Source organism: Myodes glareolus, chromosome 11, assembly GCF_982192425.1.
Source record: "Myodes glareolus chromosome 11, mMyoGla1.1, whole genome shotgun sequence".
In the NCBI taxonomy this organism is placed as follows: domain Eukaryota; kingdom Metazoa; phylum Chordata; class Mammalia; order Rodentia; family Cricetidae; genus Myodes; species Myodes glareolus.
Window position 1 is genome coordinate 70,995,925 of NC_142036.1, and position 21,360 is coordinate 71,017,284.

General features: G+C 40.0%; 1 protein-coding gene across 4 annotated transcripts in view; it reads right to left on the reverse strand.

Annotated features, from left to right (window-relative positions):
* Akap6 (A-kinase anchoring protein 6) overlaps window positions 1–21,360 on the reverse strand; it is a 423,239-nt gene that overhangs the window by 61,521 nt on the left and 340,358 nt on the right. For all 4 annotated transcript variants that reach the window (XM_048415577.3, XM_048415579.3, XM_048415578.3 and 1 more), the window contains 2 exons: window positions 13,587–13,733; window positions 10,466–10,687 (listed from right to left, as the gene is read on the reverse strand). In XM_048415577.3, the coding sequence (XP_048271534.3) occupies window positions 10,466–10,687; window positions 13,587–13,733 (369 nt within the window). The remainder of the gene's footprint in view (window positions 1–10,465; window positions 10,688–13,586; window positions 13,734–21,360) is intronic.

Below are 21,360 nucleotides of genomic sequence, written 5' to 3' on the forward strand. Positions count from 1 at the left end.
CAAAATGCATAAACACAACAGCACTGTAAGCATCGTGCAGTCCTTGCTACATGGTAGGGGTCCAATAAGTATCTACGGAATGGATGCGTGAATAAATGGGCTGAGAGGAGTAATTTGCAACCTTAATCAAGAAAGTGTGAACTGACTTAGTTAACTTATAGGAGATATACACTCTTAGATTTGTTAGGAATGCAATGTATAAGAAACTTGAATAACAGAATGGGAAAAGGGACAGATGTGGCTCTCCTAATATAATACATACAATACATGCACATGTATTGTATGTGCTTGTATATGTGTGTATATTCATGTGTATGTGTGTGTGTGCATGAGCATGGCACACGTGTGTGTGTGTGTGTGTGTGTGTGCATGAGCATGGCACATGTGTATGTGTGTGTGTGTGTGTGCATGAGCATGGCACGTGTGTGTGTGTGTGTGTGTGTGTGTGTGTGTGTAGTAAGTGACTTCATACAGAAATAGTGAGTCGAGTTTATCATTGCACTATTTTGAGTTAGTTTTATTAAATTCAAACCTCCACCTCTACAGTCTGGTTCTTAATTTTAACCCATAGCTTTCCATCTTTGGTTTTGTCGTAGGCCTGTTCATTCGTCATTGCATCAGCAGTTTGTTTGTGGGGGCCTTTGTAGTTTAGAAATGACTTGAACAAGTTCCTGCTCATTTATAAAGCCAATAAAACACATTCATGCTATCTGTATTACCATCTAGACTAAAGTTCATGACTAGGGGATTTATTTTTTTTCTCTATTTTGGTCCAGAATCAATATTCAAATGACTGAGACAGAGTGTTGGAGAGAAAGTAGGTCCAAGGAGGAAGGCTGCCTCTATGACGACAAAGACAATAGCAGAGTATTCTCTCTTGATGCTTCGTTTTAAGGGGGTGATTCAACAGAACTCTCTAAGCAGAACTGACTACATCTAACAAAAGTCTGCCGAGCTAAGAGTGATACTTAGAGGACTTAGATAGATAGCATCATCTATAACTGGATAAATTAATCAGTGGAAAAATATGGCTGCTACAGAGATGTAGAATGCAAAAACTGGAGAGAATCCTTTCAAGCTAGAAATCAAAATTATAAACAAAGACTATCAGGTAAAGAGAAATTACAGAGGAGAGATTAGACAACCAAAAGTTCAAGATTATGATAGAACAGTGAAGAGAACCTATTGATGATACTTAATAGTATAGGCTTGTCAATGAAGGAATGATGGAATAGTGAAGTAAAAGGAGATGACTAAAATTCAATGAATGTTCAAAATTAATTCAACTAAAGTAACTGGAACTCCAAAGGGCTTGCTTTACTTATCATATCTCTACTGTGTTAGTCATAAGTGTCTTAAAATACATGTTCACAGCCTAATTCTTAACTACATTTTAAGTATCTGTGCCCTTACCCACAGGTAAGTGTAGTCCCAGATCCCTCATCAAGGAAGCTTCTCTTTGTAACAGATGGATACAATTATAGAATACCATGACCAATCAAAATGTAGAGCTGTGGAGTTCCGCCCCATTGGATACATCCACAAATCCTCCCCCTCACCTAAGGCTCCAAGAACACGGAGAAAGAGAAGGCAAAAAGACTGCAAAAGTCAGAGGATCAGGGAGTTTTCTGAGAGACTGTGCCTCCTAGAAATGTCAGAAGCTACACCCAAAGTCTCACCAACATGACTGCTTAAACACGACCTGGACCATAACAATAGACATGTCAAAGTCGGAGGAGAAAAGAGCACAGACCGCAACACCATACAAGGAACTGTGGCAACTAAGGGATGCTGGGAGCTGGAGAGAGAGTCTTCACCCAGAGAAAAGCACATCGATTGGTTATCCGAGCCCTGAAAACAGACACTCAAGTAGTATTATGCAAACTGAGCATGATGCCTTTATGTATTTAGGAATATATATATTATATAAATTGCAGTACAATCTCAAAAAACAAAAGGAATGATTAAAAATAAAAATTCAAAGGCCAAATAATTGTATGAATTTTTCCTCAATAATTATAATGCAGATAGTTAAAACATATTGAGGTCTTACCAAGCAGACCTTTTAAGACTTTTATTTATTTGTTTGTTTTCATTTATTTATTTTTATGTGTATGAGTATTTTGCATTTCTGTGTACCACATGCATGCCTAATGTCCAAGGCAGTCAGAAGAAGCATCTGTTCCCTTATGGTTGGAGCTACAGACAATTATAAACTGCCATGTGGGTGTTGGAAATCAAAGCCAGGTCTTCAGAAAGAGCATCCAATGCTCTTAACCACCGAGATAACTAGAGAAAGGGGACTTTGATCTTCTGATTTTCCTTCCTTCCTTCCTTTCCCCCTCCTTCTTTTTCAAGATGGGATTTCTATGTATAACCTTGACTGTCCTGGAATTCACTCTGTAGACCAGACTTGTCTTAAAATCACAAAGATCCACCTGCCTCTGCCTTTCTCTTCTGGGATTAAAGGCGTGCACTATCATTGCCAAGTGACTTTGATTTTCTTGTTTTAAAAAGTTACTAGCATATATTAATTTTACATAGTGATTTTAAAGGTATTCTAATTCAAGTATACCATGTAGTTTGGCAATAACCATCCCTATGATTGGTTTTCTTCTCAGTTCTTCCACCTGTCCCCCCCCCTCACACACACACACACTGATTTCTGTAATGATATAAATGAGAGAAAAAGCATTTTTCTCTTTCTGAATCTGATTTTTAATGCTTAATATTATGATCCCCATTGCCTCCATCTTCCTGAAATTTACACTTTAGAAAAATAGACTAAAATTACCTGTAAACATTTGCTTTGACGGATCTAAGTGTGGTGGAACATGTACTATCCCGACAGTCAGCAGGAGTAGGCAGGAGGATCAGAAAGTTTGTCATTCTTGCTTACATAGCAGGCGAGGCTAGCTTGGGCCATCTGAGACTGTCTCAAAAGGTCTCAAAAAATCACTTTGGATTTTCTCATTCTCATCAAATACTATTATGAATAGGATTGGCTTAAATCTATCAAAGAATTTCAACCTTTATCAGTCAGATCGTCTCACAAGTTAGTTCTAGATTGTATCCAATTATTTAAAATTAGTTTTATGGTATTAAGTAGTGGAGATTTTTATTTTGTGGTAGAACAATCTGGTACATTTTAAAATGATTATGCATTGTTTTCTTGTGATTAGCACATATGGTTACTAGAACCCTTCTAAAAATTATCTAAACCCCTTGAGAAAAAATGAATCCTTCTCATGCCAGCGACTTTGAAGTGTTGGCTTGTTTTGGTCCTCGCTAGGTTAAATGCAGATTCTCACAGCATTGCCAACATTGTCATTAGAGGCAAGAGCTTCGTGATGACCCAGACCGCACTAAGAACTACGGCCACTTTCTCCATACATCAAAACTTACAAATACTTTCTCCTGCCATTCTTCGAGGCTCATGGGAAATGAGACAGTTTATAGTGCTATTTAGGATAGTTGTAGCAGCTATGGAGCTTGATGTCTCTCAAATGTCTTAACTACATTGGTCTTATTTTTGTTTCCGAAGACCATGTATTGATTTTTGAGGAAATATTTCTCCTTTTACCTTTTTTCCTTTTGCTAGTATATATTAATTGTAAACATAAATTGGTTCCACTTTGACATTTTCATACATGAGTAAATGTACTGCGACCATGTTCATCTTCCCCCAGGCTCCCCCCTTCTTCCTCCTCCCCACTCTCATTCTTCCTTCCTGTTTACAAATAATTTCTCTTCTGTTTTCATGTCCTTAAAAAAATTTAGATTTTGCATATGAGCAAAAACATGTGATTTTTGTCTTTAATAATTGTGCAGTTCACTTAACAGGATCTCCAATTGCATGCATTTCTTTTAAATGACATTATTTTGCTCTTCCTTATGGATAAAAATAATGTATGTGTGTGAGTGTATGAGTGTGTGAGTGTGTGTATGAATCTGTGTGACTATGTGAGTGTGTGGGGGTGTGAGTGTGCATGTGAGTGCATGATTGTGTATGTGTGTGAATGTGTGTGTTTCTCTGTTGGTTCATCTATTGGTGGTATCTAAGCCAATTCCATTGACTTAGCTATTATGAATAGCATCACAACGAACACAGAAATGCATTTATCAAATTGCTCTTGCGTGCTAACTTTGATTCCAAGAGTCTAGAGCAGGAGTGATATAACTTTATTATATGTTCTACCTCATTTTTATGTTTATTTCTTCTTTTTAATTTTTTAAAATAACCTTTTCTCATTTTCTACCAATCTTAGTTCCCTCTCCCTCCCCATCTCCCACTCCACCCCCCACCTTTCACCCACCCCACACCCATCCACTCCTCAGAGAGGGCAAGGCTCCCATTGGGGGGAGTCAACAAAGTCTGACACATCACTTTGGGGCAGGACCAAGGCCCTCTCCACTATAGCTAGGCTGAGCAAGGTATCCCTTCAAAGAGAAAAGGCTCCAAAATGCCAGTTCAAGCACTAGGGATAAATCCTGGCCCCACTGCCAGTGGCCCCACAAACCGCCCCAGCCACACAACTATCACCCACAGTCAGAGGGCCTAGTTTGGGCCTATTCAGGTTCCCCTGCTGTCAGTCCAGAGTCAGTGAGCTCCCACCAGCTCAGGCCAGGTCTTTCTTTGGGTTTCCCCATCATGATTTTGAACCTTTTGCTCCTATTATCGCTCCTCCCTCTCTTCAACTGGACTCTTGGAGCTCAGCCCAGTGCTAGCTGTGGATCTCTGCATCTGCTTCCATCAGTTGCTGGATGAAGTTTCTATGATGACAATGAAGGAAGAACTGTCTGTTACACTAAATGATTGAGGCTGCCTTGACAGGGTAAGCATGCTAGGAGGAGCTGCTTGAGGCTATGACTGCAGGACCATGGGTGTGCTTGCTCACATGTGGACGGATGGAGAAAGAGAGATTGAATGTGAAGGTGGGCCAGGCTGCAAACCTCAGGGCCTCTCCATGATGCCTCCCCTCCTACAGCTAGAGCCCATCTCTCAAAGATTCTACAGCCTCTAAAGACATCACTATCAGCTATTGCCGGACAACTCACGTTCAAAACACAACGGCTGACCACTCAGTACTCAGAGCCAGGCTACGGAATAGCAGAGCAATAAATCCCATCTCAGTGTTCTCTTCTATAAGTAGGGGATAGCAAACCCCATCACCTGCCTCAGGAGGGTGAAGAGGATTAAACAAGCAACTGTAGAACTACGTAAAACTGGTATTAGAAACAGTCACTTGGCATAGAAGCATTTAAGAAGCATTAGCTGTAGTTATAATGTGATGTTACAGTGAAATGGTGTGTGTGTGTGTGTGTGTGTGTGTGTGTGTGTGTGTGTAGTGTAGAGTCGTCCATATGCATGCATGTATAGAGGCCATTGGAGGACACTCACTGTGTTGCTCTATCATCATCTGCTTTACTCCCGTGAGGAAAGGTCTCTCACTGAACCTGGAGTTTGCCTTTTTCAGTGACATTGTCAGCCAGCAAGTTCCAGCAAAGCCTTCTGTCTGTCTTCCAACCCTTAGCTCTGGAATTCTAAAGCCACAGCCTCCTACCTTTTATGGAGATGGTGGGGATTTGAACTCAAGTCCTTATACACTAGGGTATCTCTCCTCTCCTCTCTCTCTCTCTCTCTCTCTCTCTCTCTCTCTCTCTCTCTCTCTCTCTTTCTCTCTCTCTCCATCCTGGTTTCTGTTTCTCAAAGAGATACAGATATAAGCATTTCCCCACTGGTGTTTTTTAAAGTCTAACACAGGGTCAGATAAATAAGGTCTTTGGGTCAAATCTAGCCCACCACTTATTTTGTAGATAGTTTTAAAATTAATTTAATCAACTCCAGCTTTATTAATTATTGTGTGACTGCTTTGGCACCATAGCATCTGTTGTGTGACTGACAGAGATCATATTACTTAGCCTTTTATGAAAAGGTGTTTTGAGGAAAAGAAAGTTTCCATAGTTGTCTGAAAGACCAGCGAGAGACACAGCGGCCAACTATTGGGGTTTGCCCCCACAGAGTGTTGCTTTTGCTCCCTCTGTTTTCTCTGTGTGCATTTAAACAAGTCCCATTTACTTCCCACAAGGCAAGTTCTTCATTCATAAAGGTAAGGAAGTGCACACGTAAGAAGGTAATCAGTAGCAAGCACAAAAGCACCCGGTCAAGCCTAAGTTGCTGCACAGATCTGCAGCATCAAATGTCCAGGTTACCACGTCTGCTCCGTTCTTGCCCCTTCTGGGCGGCAGCTCTGTGGCAGGGTCTACTCTCACTTCCCTTCCCAGTCTGGATCTGGGCCTAGGCCAATGCTGTGGGTTTCTTTAGCTGGTAATAGACAATTTGCTCCTAATTTAGAGTCTTTAGAATAATTAATTTGGTTTTGGGATACAAGGAACATGTGATTAAGTAATTATATTCCTTTCTCTCTGAAGGGTCATGGTTAAAAGGCAGTGCCTTCTAGCCAATGGCATCGAAGCTCCACTCTTGGGTGATAAAGGCCCTTTGCCAGTTGGCCTCATTAAGTCCTTGACATGAGCTCCCCTGATTTGTTATTAAACTGTGCTCAGTCCTCAACAATTTCACATTTCTATCCCAGGGCTTTGGAGTCACACCTTCACGGCAGCCCTCTGTTGGGTTTAGACCCTTTATTGTACAGAATTTCTCCTGTGTCTAATCCCTCATCTACCACAATTACTGCCTTACAGAAAAACATAATTCCATAATTGCTCTTCCCCGTGAAACATTAAAATCCTGATCTCTTTCCTTATCACATATCAAGTTGAATAGGAAATTCAGTCCTGTCTACAAAGGGACAGACTTGTTCTTTCATATCCAGCATCTCCTTCCTGTCTTCTGGGTCGTGCACTGGAGGCTCCAGCATTAAAGCATTGTGGTGTCCTAGAATAACAAGGTGGGGAGCTAAGGCCTGAGGGAAAGCTCTCAGTGATGGCGGGAGATGCAGAGCACGCAGCCCGTACAAGCGCCACACGCAGAGTCTTCCTCCCTCCCTGACCTCACCTGTTTTAAGTTTTCTTTAGACTCTGGCAAGCAAGAGGTCAATTTTCCGTGTGCTTGTTGCAAATTGTGATTTTTGAGACATCATAAACACAATTACATTTTTATAGTAAATTACAGACTCTTGGTTCTAGTCTACCAATGAATCTGGTAAGGCACGGGACACTTGATTAATTATATCAGAAGTGCTGAGAATAACTTTCAAAGAGTTTATAAATATTAAAACTTTGCCTATGAAATATATTTACTCCAATAGACATGTATAAATTTTTCTTTAAAGGAAAACAAGAACAAGAGGGCGTTCTGTCAGATCTCCCACACCTATCTGCTCAAGCTCCTAAGGGCCGGCTTTGGGGCTGGGAACACAGCTTAGTGGGCCAGCAGCTAGTCAGCTAACACACACAAGAAGTGTGCTGATCCTAGCACCAGAAAGAGAAACAAGTAGAAAAAGAAGTGTTTCAGGGATCCACCGTCTCCAAGGGCTTGGCGAGTTTTAGCTGAGCAGATAGCACACACAAAGGACACTCGTGAAAGTACAATGGAGACCCGACCTTGACGTACGTACACATCCCATCTACCATCGCTAAAGCTGTGGATTTGGGCTGAAAAACTGAAGAGAGTAACTGACAAATCGACATTGGAGAAACAAGGAAATGTCCTTCTGCCCTGCCTTTCCTTTAACTGATATTGAAGGACACTTAGGAAATATCAGTTAATATCAGTTTTACATAGTCATCCATCCAACGATCATTAGAGCCAGGCAGTCCTGCATCCCAATATAATGCTACTACTCATTAAAGATGACTTTGGACACACAAAACTTAACTTCCCTTTGCCTCTGATTTATAGAACCCAAATCAAGATCCTCATAGCTAATTCATAGCGCTGCTATTAGGATTAAGTGAGATATATTTACATATTCAGAGTGGAGAAGCCGAGTTTTCATAGGAAGGATATTATTGCCACAGCCAACATTGTGAATGATCTTTGCATTACTACCGTGAATGAAACAGGAAGCCCTAAAGGCTAGCTTACAGCATGGATATCTTTGTAATGAAATGAAGAGCAACTAACATTAAGGAATTCAATTTAACTATAGGAAGCATCCGATAATGAATATTGGGCTTGTGAGCCTGATTGTCTTAGTGGAGCAAGGCAGGGGACAGGGCAAGGACAGGAGTCACATGATTAGGCTTACATTATTGGTTATTTTTAAAAATCTTTTCTTTAGGGTAGGATATTCTTTGCTGCAATTACAGAATTTTAAAATTACTAAGAAGACTGGAATATAAACAGATAACTTAATGGATAGTGGCACTTAAAAATACTGTCAAGATCCATCTTTAAAAAAGAGAAATAAAGTGGGAAAGGTACATGATGGTCCCCGCTGCACTGAAACACCAGTTCTCTGCTGTTTGTAGGTACTAAGCAAACACCGAGTGAGGTTATCTACGTAGTGACCTTGCCTTACTATCTAGAGCCGGGAAGCCTAGCTTCCGTGAAAGACTAATAGGTACCACCCAGTGACCTGAAGTCCTAAGCCCTCTTCCTAGTGTTGACCTCCACTTCCTTTCTCCCCTCCTTCTCTCTCCTCCTTTTCTCCTTCTCATTCTCCCTCGCCACATTTCTCTCTTACTTTAGAATTTGTTACTTAGGCCTAGCTGAAAATGATCCTGCATAAAGCTAGGCATCAAAGCTACGATTTCTTGAGAGCCATAGCAAACGTGATGCTTCCCTCTATAATGATAGTGTGTTTTCTTCAAAACACTTGATTCCAAATACATACTATATTAATGTTTAAGACCTGGGACGACTAAGTAGGTAGTCTGACAAATGTTTGTGATTGCAAACTCGCTGTTGCCTCCATGTTGGGGCTTACAATGTTAAGAGATTTCTATGTTGCATGAATGCACCCACTATATAAAGCAAAAATAATAACCTATATATGTAATTGCAAAATAAATGCTATTAAAAGCCCATTTTATATGGAGAGGGAGATCAAGGAATCATGTAAGAAACATGACCATGTCAAACAATTAATGGGACGGGAATATGATCTAATCCTAAAACTGGGGACACTAGTAAGTTCAGTAAAGCTGCAATACAGATACAACGGAAGTTTACTTTTTTTTTTTTTTACCCCACCTACCCTTGTAGTGGTCCAGATGATCTACAATGTTTACTATGTTCTAACAACATAGAGGCACAGCCTGAGGACTCCTCTCTGTAGGGGGCTTGAGTGTCACGAGCCGATCATTTGGACATCTCAATGTAAGGGCAGAAGATGAATGATTTGTTTAAAATAATTTGTGTGGGTGTGATACGGGCAGGTTATGGGAAAATGCCTTTGAGGGTACCCTTCTTATGTTAAAGCAGAGAGTAAGATGAGAAAAAAATGTGTGGTGAGTACATAGATACCTAGATGACATCAGGTGATAAAACATGACCCTAGAAGGCTTTGAGAAAAAGTATTTGTTGGATCCCGAATGTCCTTTCCTTTGTGGTTGTTTGTTTCTTCCTTTTTAAGATCTCCCATGCTATAAGGTACCCGGCATACTAATTCCCTCCATAGCCCCAAAGCCTCAGACTGACCAGTCCAAGGTCATATAGTCACTGTTTCACTGGCCTGTTCTGGAAGTACGGCCTCTTTGGGCAATGAGGTAAAACATTCAAATGTTAAATTGCATTCCATGAGCCAGGAGGATAGTTCAGTGGGTCAAGGCGCTTGCCACAAGCCTGAGACCAAGTTCAGTTCCTCAAACATACACGGTAGAAGGAAAGAACCAACTGATGGAAGTCATTCTCTAAGCTACAGCATGTGAGGGTTCATGCAACCATACACATACACACACGCATGCACCACAAATATATATATTTTTAAAGCTCTTTAAACCTCAATCCAATTGATACCAAGTAAAGAACAGAATCAAACTTGGAGAGTGTTTCTCCATAGGACATAAGCAATATGATCCTGCTTCAAGAATAAGCAGCATTGGGACACACCCATAATGTGGGATCTCTTTCTTTCTTCTGTGTATAGCTGACTTTTTTATATGTAAAATTTATGTGCTTTTACCATATCAACTTATGGTAGTACAGTCTGTTAAGCTATGTATGGAATACCTAGATCTTTTAGAGTTCCCAGTAATCTTCCATGTTTGCTGATCTGCTTTTAATTTGTCAAAGTCCTCTTCTAAGAGACTTTGCACGCACGCACACAGCCGGCACAGACGCCCTCTGTACAGTGTGTATCTGATATGTTTGATGTTCCTCTTTGACACATAGAGAGGTTGGCATAAGAAGCGGGTAAATTCCAGGAAGCATTTAAAGGGTCTAGCCATATACAGATGCATGAGAACAACATGTTACATGCTTGATAAATATTTCATCTCTCTCATAAAGAAAGCTTTCAATCAACTTTGATTGTTCCTTTTTTATTATTATTATTACCTTAAAGTATTGGAGTTGTTTCTCGGCACTCATTCCTTCCTTCTCTTGTCTCAGACAGGAATTGAAGATGAGAAGCTCCGTATCTCTTAGCCACCTCTTCAGTTCTTTGATCCTGACCTCCAGCTGCCTTACCAGGCTTCCACTCTCTGGAGACAGCAGGTCACGTGGGCCTGATGCACCCTGCCCTGCCGCTGGATCCTGTATCTTCTCTCTTAGGGTTTTCTAATGCATCAGATTAAAAGTAAGAAGAAAAACAAACCAAAATAAAAATAGGTGAGCTGACAAGTCAAAAAATAGATTGCAGGAGATAACACAAGACCGTGCACAGTGACCCCTTCCACCTCATGACTGACATTCGGTTCTGATGTGCTTGCTGGCGTCTTTGGGGCTTGCTTATTAGTCCCACTATCAACAGATGCACAGGCACCTTCATTCCTTAGACATGCCTTTCCCGGGAAAGGGCTTCAGTCCAAGTCAACACCATCATGAACAAAAATTCATCTGAAGTCTCATGGCCAAAGTTCTACAGTGAAAAGATGTCTTACATAAAGTGTTCAAGAGACAGAAGCCTGAATCAGTGAATTGGTGTACAGAGGCCAGGAGTACAGAGAATTAAGTTCCTTTTTTTATTCTTCTGTGAGGTATGATTCCCCAAATAAAATGAAAGAGGACACTTAAGAAGGTATTCTGGGGTTCAGTTGTTGTCAGTTTCTCATGACTTGGAGTGCTTCAGCCCCATGGTTCTTCCTGTTTGGCTTTTTGGATGCAGATAATTTAATAGCTATGTGAAAGCCACGCTCAATTCGCTGTGCCATTGATGAGCTCATGGAGACTAAGCACTATGGCATAGAGGTGTTTTGCGAGCTGGTTTTCCTTTCTTTCCCTTTGGTAGAAACACTCTTTACATAATCAATAGGATTTAATCTATAATGATAAATTAAAGCTAGAAAAATACGCTTTAAAACACAAATAAAATTAAGTCAACAAACATTCATCTGCTCCACTGTGTTCTGGAAATAGTAGCTTTAGGAGCTCACGACAGAAGAATCGCCTTTTGTGGCAACACCCTTGCATTTTCATGGTGCAAATATTGATAATTTGAAGGCCCTCGGTGGAATCCAGATTTAGCTATTGTTTTTATGCCGTAACAAAAGTAACAGCAGGAGGTGAAATCAATGCCCTTGGAGGCTAGGGTCACAAAAAGGAATTTATTGCCACTTTTTTGTTCTGGAACAGTTTGCAATCATAAATTCTTTATAAACAGAATACTTCAGAGAATGGTCCGTCTTCATAAATATACGACAGAGGACATCAATTTCATTTAATTCACAATTTGTGTCAGCGCAGCAGCTGCCAATGCCTGCCTTGATAGCGTTGTTTAATATGCAATTGAGACAGCGTAATATGCAGCACAGGGGACAAAATTTCACAGATTAAACTGTACGCACCACTGACATTTCATTCTGATGTATTTTCATTCCACTGCTCACCTTAGATGAAAGAAATATTAAAAACCATATCCCTCTATTTTACTATTGTTAGAACTTCAAATCCTTGTCTTTAATTTTTTTTCATGCCAATTAAAATGTAATCATGCCAATTAAAGCGGGGTGCCTACTGATGTCGGTGTGGCTCCGGCTTTATCAAGCCCATCTCTCCAGCCTACTCTCCCCAAATTACTGCAAAACTGTACAGTGTTTGAGTGATATAGTGTCCAAATGGCGACTGCCTGACTGACAGCCGACTCCCGGAGACTAATTAAATACTCTGTCTTCAATGCAAGGACAATTTCAAAATTTGGGGTGAGGGATTGATATTCACGACACACTTGAAACAGTTTTCTAAGGGAGCACTGTTATTTATCACATTAGGAACGATACATTTAAATGCAGTGCTGAGGGCTTATTGCTTTATCTCTGAAGCCAATAAAGTTGCCATTCTTCTCTGTTTTGTAAACAACCTTTGGAAAATATCATAGAGTGATCACATTTCTCCTGAGAGCAACGAGGGCGTAGAATTTTGTGGGTGCTGGTTTAAGCCTCCATATTTTAAGGCTAATAACATTAGTTATCACTAAAAGACAAGGTCATAAGAAGTGAGAGCAAGAATTTTTAACATTTGTAAGTTATTTTGAACAACTGTAGAGTGCAGAGAATTTAGATGAGAAACAAGGGCTTAACTGTGCAAATTTTTAATCACTTAGATCACGCATGGCCTAAACGGAACACTGGCATGACTCCAAGTCATCACGGCACATGGAGAGCTCCTAATTCAAAATACTTCTAGAGTATTATTTCTTTAAAAAAAAATTAAAGAGGCAGAAAAACAGAGGGCTTGAAAACGTATGCTCTGTGACTGACACCACCCATAGTAGTTACTAGAACTCATCACTTAGGTAATTGGCAAATTTCACTTACCCTTGATTTGAAGTGAAGGCAATTTCGGAGAGAAGCTGATGGGCACCTACAGGCTAACTTCTCTCTCCTCTGCAACCCAACGAGAGGACAGGGCGGCCTCGGGGTAGCAGAATGCCTATATTGCCTTTTTGCCAGATTCTTGTGTTTCTTTGACTGGGAACTACATGAAACTTTTATTATTACTATTATTACTACTACTACTACTATTAAAGTGCCCTGAAAATTGAGGCACATTTGATTTGGTAGTTTTAGTCTGACCCGAAAGCTACAGTGGCAACTCCACTATTCGCTTTAAGGCTACACGGAACAGTTAAACAGTGGATGCCTCTAACATGTACTTTCAGAACAAATTCTGTTAGCATTCATCCAAGCATGACAGCCAGTGTATATCAGATATACTGTATTAGATTGACTTGCTGCATACCCATAAGACACGGCATATTTTACTTACTTTTTTATGTATTAAAGAACCAAAATTATTAAAAATCTGAGAGGAGACAGCTCAGAATAAATTTAAAAAAAAAAAACCTAAGAGGAAAAGCAATGTTTTCCCCATAATAACATGAGTAGCTTGTTTGAAATGTAAGGAGTGAATTGAAAGAGAGAGATATTTGTGCCTCAAATTAGAAATCAGACAGATAGAGTACTTCACCACACAAAAAAATGTACACATAACCTACAAACAGTAATAAAAATGCAAATACCCCAAGTAGCTCCCATTTTTCATTAATTGAATCCACTTTTTCCAGGAGATCATTCGGTAGAGAGACGCCACCTTTCCCCAAAGCTTCAACCTTGCTCAGTAGCTCTGTCTTTTTCGGGTGCCTGATAGACATTTCCACGCTGTACCGCTGAAACGACAACCCGGGGTAAATCATTAGGGGACGTAGGTGCTCTCAGCAAAGCCTTTGAGCAGAATTTACACTGCTTTATGGGGATATAAGGTTTTGTTTTCAAGAAAATTTACTGGGAGGTGAAGCCTGCTCATCTTGGGTGAGGCAGTAATACGGCTGAAGATACTCCAAACATGACCACACAGGCCTCACAGACACTTCTGGCTGTGTTCTTGGCTTCAAAGATTTTTGTCTTTTTAAACTAAGTTTTCACACACATTTTATGTTATTTACTTAAAATATAGTAAATAAGAAAATGCTGGTCCTGGGAGGGTTTGCCAGAGCTACCCCTCTCACTGGACTCTCAGCAGATCTCTCTTGGAGAAGTTCAAGTATTTCTTTTCTTCATGAAACAAGGCTATCAATCACTCTCCTGGGACGTGACCCTTTCTTCTTCAAGGAGAGGCACTTTTCAAATGAAGGTAATTGATAGACGGAAATGTGTGTACCACAAACGACGCCTATCTTTGGCTGTGAGTCATGAAAGGTAAGAAATGGTGCTTAGTCTCTCATACACTTAGACTTTTTGTACAAAAAGAAAACAAATAACATTATCTTTGAAAGAAAAACATTATCCTTAAGACTTATGTGGCTTATTACCTTTAAGGTCCCTAAAGTCTCAATTATTATTTTGCTTTGCTTTTATTTAAAAGCTCTGTGAGAGCTAAAGAGAAAAGGCCCATCTAAAGAGGGAGCAAGCAAGCTAGTTCTTTGGGCTAGCTATAGATCTACAATTGCTTATCGATTACCATCAACTGCCCTGAGCTTCTCAGCTGATTACTGAGCTTTCCTGGTCCCACCAATTCGCACTATATTCTAGCAAACTGCCAACTGAGTCTCTTAAGAGATGTTTCCTGGAGACAATGGCCAAAGAGTTTTATGGTGGTGTTCTTCAAACACCTGTATTTGGAAAAGTTCATAGTCAGAACGCCTTATGAATAGCTATAACTATTCATATGATACATATGATAACTGTCATATGTATGTGTGGGAAGGTGTGCACCAAAATATACTGAGTGTAACAATTAGGTTATGGGGAAAATATTAAATGTATTTTACAATTTAATGCCTATTTCCAAAAATGCCTGTCGTTGAAGCAACCACGTCAGGTGAGGGAACCCGACGGTAGCATTGCTCCTTCCCCTCCGTGAGCGTGACTGTCCCATGTAAAGACCATCATTAGATCTAACAAGGACAATGTCTGTGTGGGCAAAGCATTGTCAATCTTCAGGTTCACAACACCTCCAAGCACTTGGATGGTTTTTAGTGCCCTCGAAAAAACCTTGTGTAAAACTCCACTAAACTAGGACTGGAATTAGTTTGAATGAAAAGATGTGATCACCGTTTCCGGTGCTAGATCTTCAGCATTCGTGTGCGTCTGTTCGCATGCTTTTAGTTTCGTGTTTGAATCTTCCCTTTGCACTAAACACGCACATCATCTGTATTTTGTAAACTTCTCCAAATGTTAGGCGTTTGCGGATCAAAGAACAAAATGTTTTCAGTGAGGTGATTTAAAGCATTTTATACTATTAATGAATGTTGATCAGGGTGTCAGAGTACCCAAAATTACATGAATATGCATATTGGAGAAAATCAAGGGTTGCTGGAGACTGCTTTCCGAATCTGGACTGCGAAACATGGGGAGTTCTGATTGCATATCTAACTGCAGACAATTACTGGGATCCTGTTACGCCGTTACAGAGAACACACTGTCCACTCAGGTCTTCTCAACTCAACACTCAACAAGTATTCCAGAAACCTCCGTGGTATGTTATTTGTCAGAGTGATGACTGGTGGAGAGGCTTTATGCAATCAGATTCCCATGTAAGATTTACATAACTAATTAGGTAAGACTGACAGAGTGTGGCGGGGGGTGGGGGGTGTGCTTATTTCAGCCAGGCAGAGGACTATTATTCAAATCTTTCCTTATGTCATGTGTATTAATCAACAGAGAGAGTCTTCCAGTGGTGCCTTCTGGGAGTGGCTTCCACTGTTTATTGACTTTTCTTGTGGCAAATTCACCCTCTGTCTTTTCCAGCTTTGAATATCTCTTCCATCACAAGTTAGTAAGAAGTGGGGGAGGGCAGTTTAGATCATCTCATGGAAAATAAAACCTTGTGATAATGAAAATACAAAAAAGTAATGAGTTTGATTTTAGACATAGTGAAATATTTTTATCCTATGAAATGTGGTAATGAGTAGTTAGGGCAATAGCTACTCCGATGGTTATGAGATTTAAAAATCCTTGTTATTATGCATGCTCTCCTTGTCACTGGATAGCCTACTGCATCAACAGCCCAATGGAAAAGTGATCGATAGGCAATGCCTTCAAACTCTAAAAGCTAAGAAAACCTAGCTAATTGTTAGATATATTGTCCTGTGAATGAATGGAGAGAACTGGAATGCCCTGTAATTTAAGGTGAAAGTATTTGTGTTTTGAGATGCTGGGAAGGTTGACTCTGATATGATTGAAGGCCTCAAGGCTGTGTGCATAATGATGTCAGGAGTGTTGTGTTTCTGTTTACTTCTCGATACACTTGCTCTTCTCTCGTTAGCATCTTTTCAGAAGCATTAGATGGGGGAGAATCAACCATCAGCTCCATCAACTCTTGCTCTGCTATCAAGTGGGCTACTCTATCCTGCGGTGAAACGATAATTTAATCTTCATATTCATTTCACCCACAGCAGCAAAAGAGCAGAAGCTGCCCCATTATGTTCCACAGTCTGGGGATGCTATCACACAGGCCAGGTTTCAATAGTCAAAAACGAGATTAGCAACGTTAAAGTCAGCTGGCTTTTCCTGAGTGCTGAGGTAAATAAGCAGCCAGTATTTGACTTCCCACAGCACCTGCTGTCTAGTCAAAAATAAAATATACTCCATTCAAAGAGCATATTTACATTATTAAGTGTATTTGCTTGGCCAATTCAATTTGGTCTAATGAATCCTCTTAATAGATTTGTGAATGATCTAAATTAGAGACACAGGCTACTAGTGCCCTAGAAGCTATTTCTTTGGGTATAAAAGAAAAGTTAAAGAAAATACAGAGTTACTAGTAGTCCATTGTCTTAGCTAAGAATTAAAATTGACATTCTGATTTATAGTTTATATTTTAAAAGCACAAATGCTAACACTAAATTATAAAACAAAGCCAGTAAAACCAGGGATTTATGAAATAAATACATCTAGTAACAAATACAGACTTGATTGAGATAACTTTTTTTGACACTCACGCCAGGCTTCCCCCCATCCCCTAAGATCTTTCCCCCTTTTCCTTTCTTCTTCTTTTTTTTTCTTTCTTCTTTTCTTTTTTTCTTTCATTTTCCTTTTCTTTTTTTTTCTTTTTTCTTTTTTTTTTTTTGTTAAAAATCACACCGAAAATTCTGCCCAAATGGAGAGTGGAACAATGCCTTGAAACAGTGTTAATTGTCACCATGGAAACCAGAAGAATAAGCCATTTTGAAACTGGTATAGAAGGCACACATTGAGAAACTCAAGCATTTTTCTGCCTCCCTCAATGTTAAAGAACAAGATGCCTTGTCACGGTGAGGTCAGAGAAAGAAAGCATCCTGAAAAGGAGTAGATACTCAATGTCTAGTAAATAAAAAATAATAATAAAAATAAGCCAGATGCAGCTGATGCTGTAAAAGACTCTACCCGGCGAATCTTTTTGAAAGAGAAAGATCGCCAAAAGATAGCTAGGACTGGGGGGGGGGGGGGGGGTGGCTCCCACCTAGCAAAACTTCAGGGCTACATTATGTGAACCTTGCCCCCAAAGCTCCCTGGGAATTCTGCTGTTGTAATAAAACTTCAGAAGAGGGGAGAAAAAAGGCAGCATGATGGAATTCAAAATAATGCCCTAAAAGCACACAGAGAGATTAAGACATTCTTTGTAAGACTTTTGTGTGGTGCTTCTGGTGTTCATGCTGAAAAGGGACCAGACATTGCTAAACGGAGAGTGAAGCTTTGGCCACAAGAAACACAAGAATTAAAGCAAACAATTTTCTGATTAAAGAATATGGCTGTCCAATTCTGAGTCCTCCGGGTCTGAGTGCCATGCAAGGTGTCGTTCTGAACCGGGCATCAGTTGACTTTATGTGACGAAGAGTTAAGACAGGGACAATTATCTAGTTATAAAAACGACACATTTGAATCTTTACCCATGCAAATTAATATCGCAAATACCTATAGATTTGTGGTGATTATCTCCCCTGCCCTACAACAGGCAGAAAAGGAAAACACAAGAAAATGGCAAAATATATCTTAGTTTATCAATCAGAAAGTGTACGCAAGGAGCACACCCAACCCAACGACCACAAAATAATATGTAAAAATACGTATTTTGCACACAAATGCAAGGACATGTCTGTGACTCTCACACTGTATTCTCTAGCTAGTGTTTGCCCTCCTCATTTGAGACTTCAGTGTGGCCCCTCAGCTAGTCCATGCCTAATGCTATTCACTGGTGAACAAAGAATCTTTCTTAGGAAAGACCAGGTCCACAGCTCAGCTGTGTTGGTAGAGGCCAATGCTGCCTCTGCAGCGGCTCTTGGGCTGCCCTCTTTTAGACCGCCAGCATCCAGCATCTCACAGACTCTGTGATGCTTCACAAGGGGCCAGCATCACCAACACTTAGAGGGGATGTTCAAGATTCAAGAAGAGAGTCCAAGCGCAAGATGAGCGATAGTGGTTACTTCTTGCAAACTGTTTGTATCTTACCATTAGAATTTATGGCGAATAATTGCACAAAGAAATTATAAAGACTCCTACAATTGTCCTTGTAAATTAATAATAGGTTTTCTTGATTGGGATAAATTTGCTGCTGAGCCTTTGGAAAAATTAAAAAGTGCAATGTCATTTAAAATTGCCAGAACTCACACAGCAAATTACATCTGAGGTTAAGAATTGAGTCCCCCCCCCACCTTCTAGCTTATTCCATTTGCATGATCTGGAAATCACATTACATTGGCCATGTATTGTTAATTGAACATAGATTGCATTATCTTTAATATAAATCAAACTACAAATATTAAAATGAATTGCAAATTCCCTAATAGAAGATCATAAAACAATCTTTTTAAAAGTATCTCCCATTAATAATTTAATTCCAATTATATCACTCAGGAAACTTAAGTGGGAGACCAGGCAACTTACTTCTCCAATCATTTTTTCTTTTACATAAGGAATATCTATGTGTTTTAAAACAAATATAGTCAGGACAGAATTTACTGTTACCGAGTAAAGACAGAAGCACCAATAAATGAAAACTGTTCATGTTAATCTTATGGAAAATTCTGAATAAGAATATCAGGTCTCCCAACTTCCCCTCTTTCTAACCCACATCCAGGGTGAAAAAAAAATAGCTATAGGAAAGAAGTCACTGAGCCTAAGAAATATTGTGATTTCTGAAATCATAAAAAATGATAATTGTTAGTCTATTTATTTATCAAGTGGGTTTTCTGTCCTCTTTGATATTTCCACAAATATGGCATCTTTCTCGAGCCTTTGCATGGCCTTTAATGAGTTTATATTAAATATTTAACACTGTTTAGGGCATATCCACTACTACCAAAAACAGTTATATTCCCAGCAGTCCTACTGTTCCAGGCAGAGAAGTTGATTGATCCTCCTAGCCTGAATTGAGTCGAATGAAAAGAAGCGGTTGGAAAATAGCTGCAATCATTTAATGCAGATGACCTCTGACAGCCTCGCAGAGCTTCTATCCGAACAGAAATTTGCATGGGGTCTCTGTGCGGAGGAACAATGTAACCTAAATGGTAGACAATCTTTATTCTAATGAAGTGGGTGTCAAGGTCAATGTAAAACCGCGATGATAAATGGCGCACCACTAGGCAGGAGAAGTTGCACAGGCATTGTAGTGCTTTCACATTAATTGAAGGCTGAAACGCACCGCGTGAAAAGCACAAGCCCCTCTTTTCACCACGACGTGCTAATGCGCCAGCGCCGAGATGGTTTCTGCAACACGTTTGCCTGTTGACATTGAGCCACTGCAGAAATAACGGCCCTCGAGCAGGAGGGGTCATTTTCGGGATTTAGTGCTTTCCTAGAACAAAATTATAAAAATTAAAGAAAATGCCCCCCAAACGGCCTGGTGACACCTAATAGAATCCCTTTGATCCCTTTCCTCCTTTCTTTTCTTATTTAGACCTGTCTTTAATTAGTTTCAATCAGGCAACCTTTCATAGGACCTTCCTTGGGTACTTTTCCTGCTGAGCAACAGTTAAATATTGCTCCCCCCTCTTCTGGGCCAGTGTTTAGCTTCATCTACAGCTAAAAACCTTCAGGAGGTGTCTGTATTCCTAAGTGAAAATATAATGAAACGCCTATATGGGCCTATATGGCTTATTAAAAACCAAAACCAAAAGCAAGCAAACTCCATTCTGCAGTGGGAACGGGGAAGCTACAGAACCTGTCCCTGTCGGCTTGGCACTGCCAGGAAGGCTGCCTCAGGCAGCACGCCATTTCCTCCGCTGATTTAACAATTTTGTGGTCAATATTTTTCAATTCCTACAAATATGGACAATACGCTGATTTTCTAAATTTGTGATCTACTTCAGGGGTAGAGGAGACACTGTTTACTGATACACTTATTATCAGAGAAGCACTTTAAGTCCATCAATTAAACAGGAATGGGAGGTATTAATTTGCTAAATAGCACAATTTGCTAAAATAATGACCAGCGCACAGTAGGAACCAACTGAGAGACATCTCTAGGCGCAACTCCTAACAGGTTATAAACTGGATATATTTTTATTTTCTGATCTCAGAGAAATCTGTGATAGTCCAACAATAACCTTCCCACCACAAGTAGGTTTCGGCAACGCAATTACAGTCTTGCTAGTTAAGAGCTTGCCTGTACGTCCGCAGCCTTGGTGACCAGAAAAGAGGCTATTAGTCCATCTTACTGTACTAAGTGCCACTGCTACTTTGACAACTCTCATGCAAAAGCGAACTGTCTCAAACAGAAACCCTCCGCTCCTGAAATGCTAATTCAAAGGGAGAAAGAATCTTACTATGAAGGATAGCGAAAAAGAAAGAAAGAAAAAAGTTACCGATCAAACTGTTTAAAAAACCTGTACAGCTTCATCTGTGTGTGATTTGTCAGGCCTGAAGCTTTGACGTGCCCAAGGGGCAGACCCCAGCGGGGAGTAGGCTGCCGAGCTAAATAGCTGTGAAAGAAGCCTTAATGTAGGATGGAATTCAAACTAACCTTGACATGACCTCCGGAAAAATATGCAAAAACTAAAATGCATGCTCTCTGCAAGATACATCCTAATTTTGTGGTGGAGCTGGTTAGTTTTACAAACATAACTGAGACATTAAAAGAAAAATAGAAAGCTAGGAAAAGGGGGAAACTTTAGAATTCACAAGGGAGGGGGGGAGCATGATGTGTTGCTGTGAAGGCATGTGAACCATTTGGAAAGAATCCAAATAAAAACCCACACTGAACAATATTGTTGTCAGCCTGTCTATTCAGGAAAAAAAAATTTTTTTTTAGGTTGAATATAAATGACACAAAGCCAAGATTACATCATTGCATTACAAAGTCTGTTGTGGCTTTTAGCT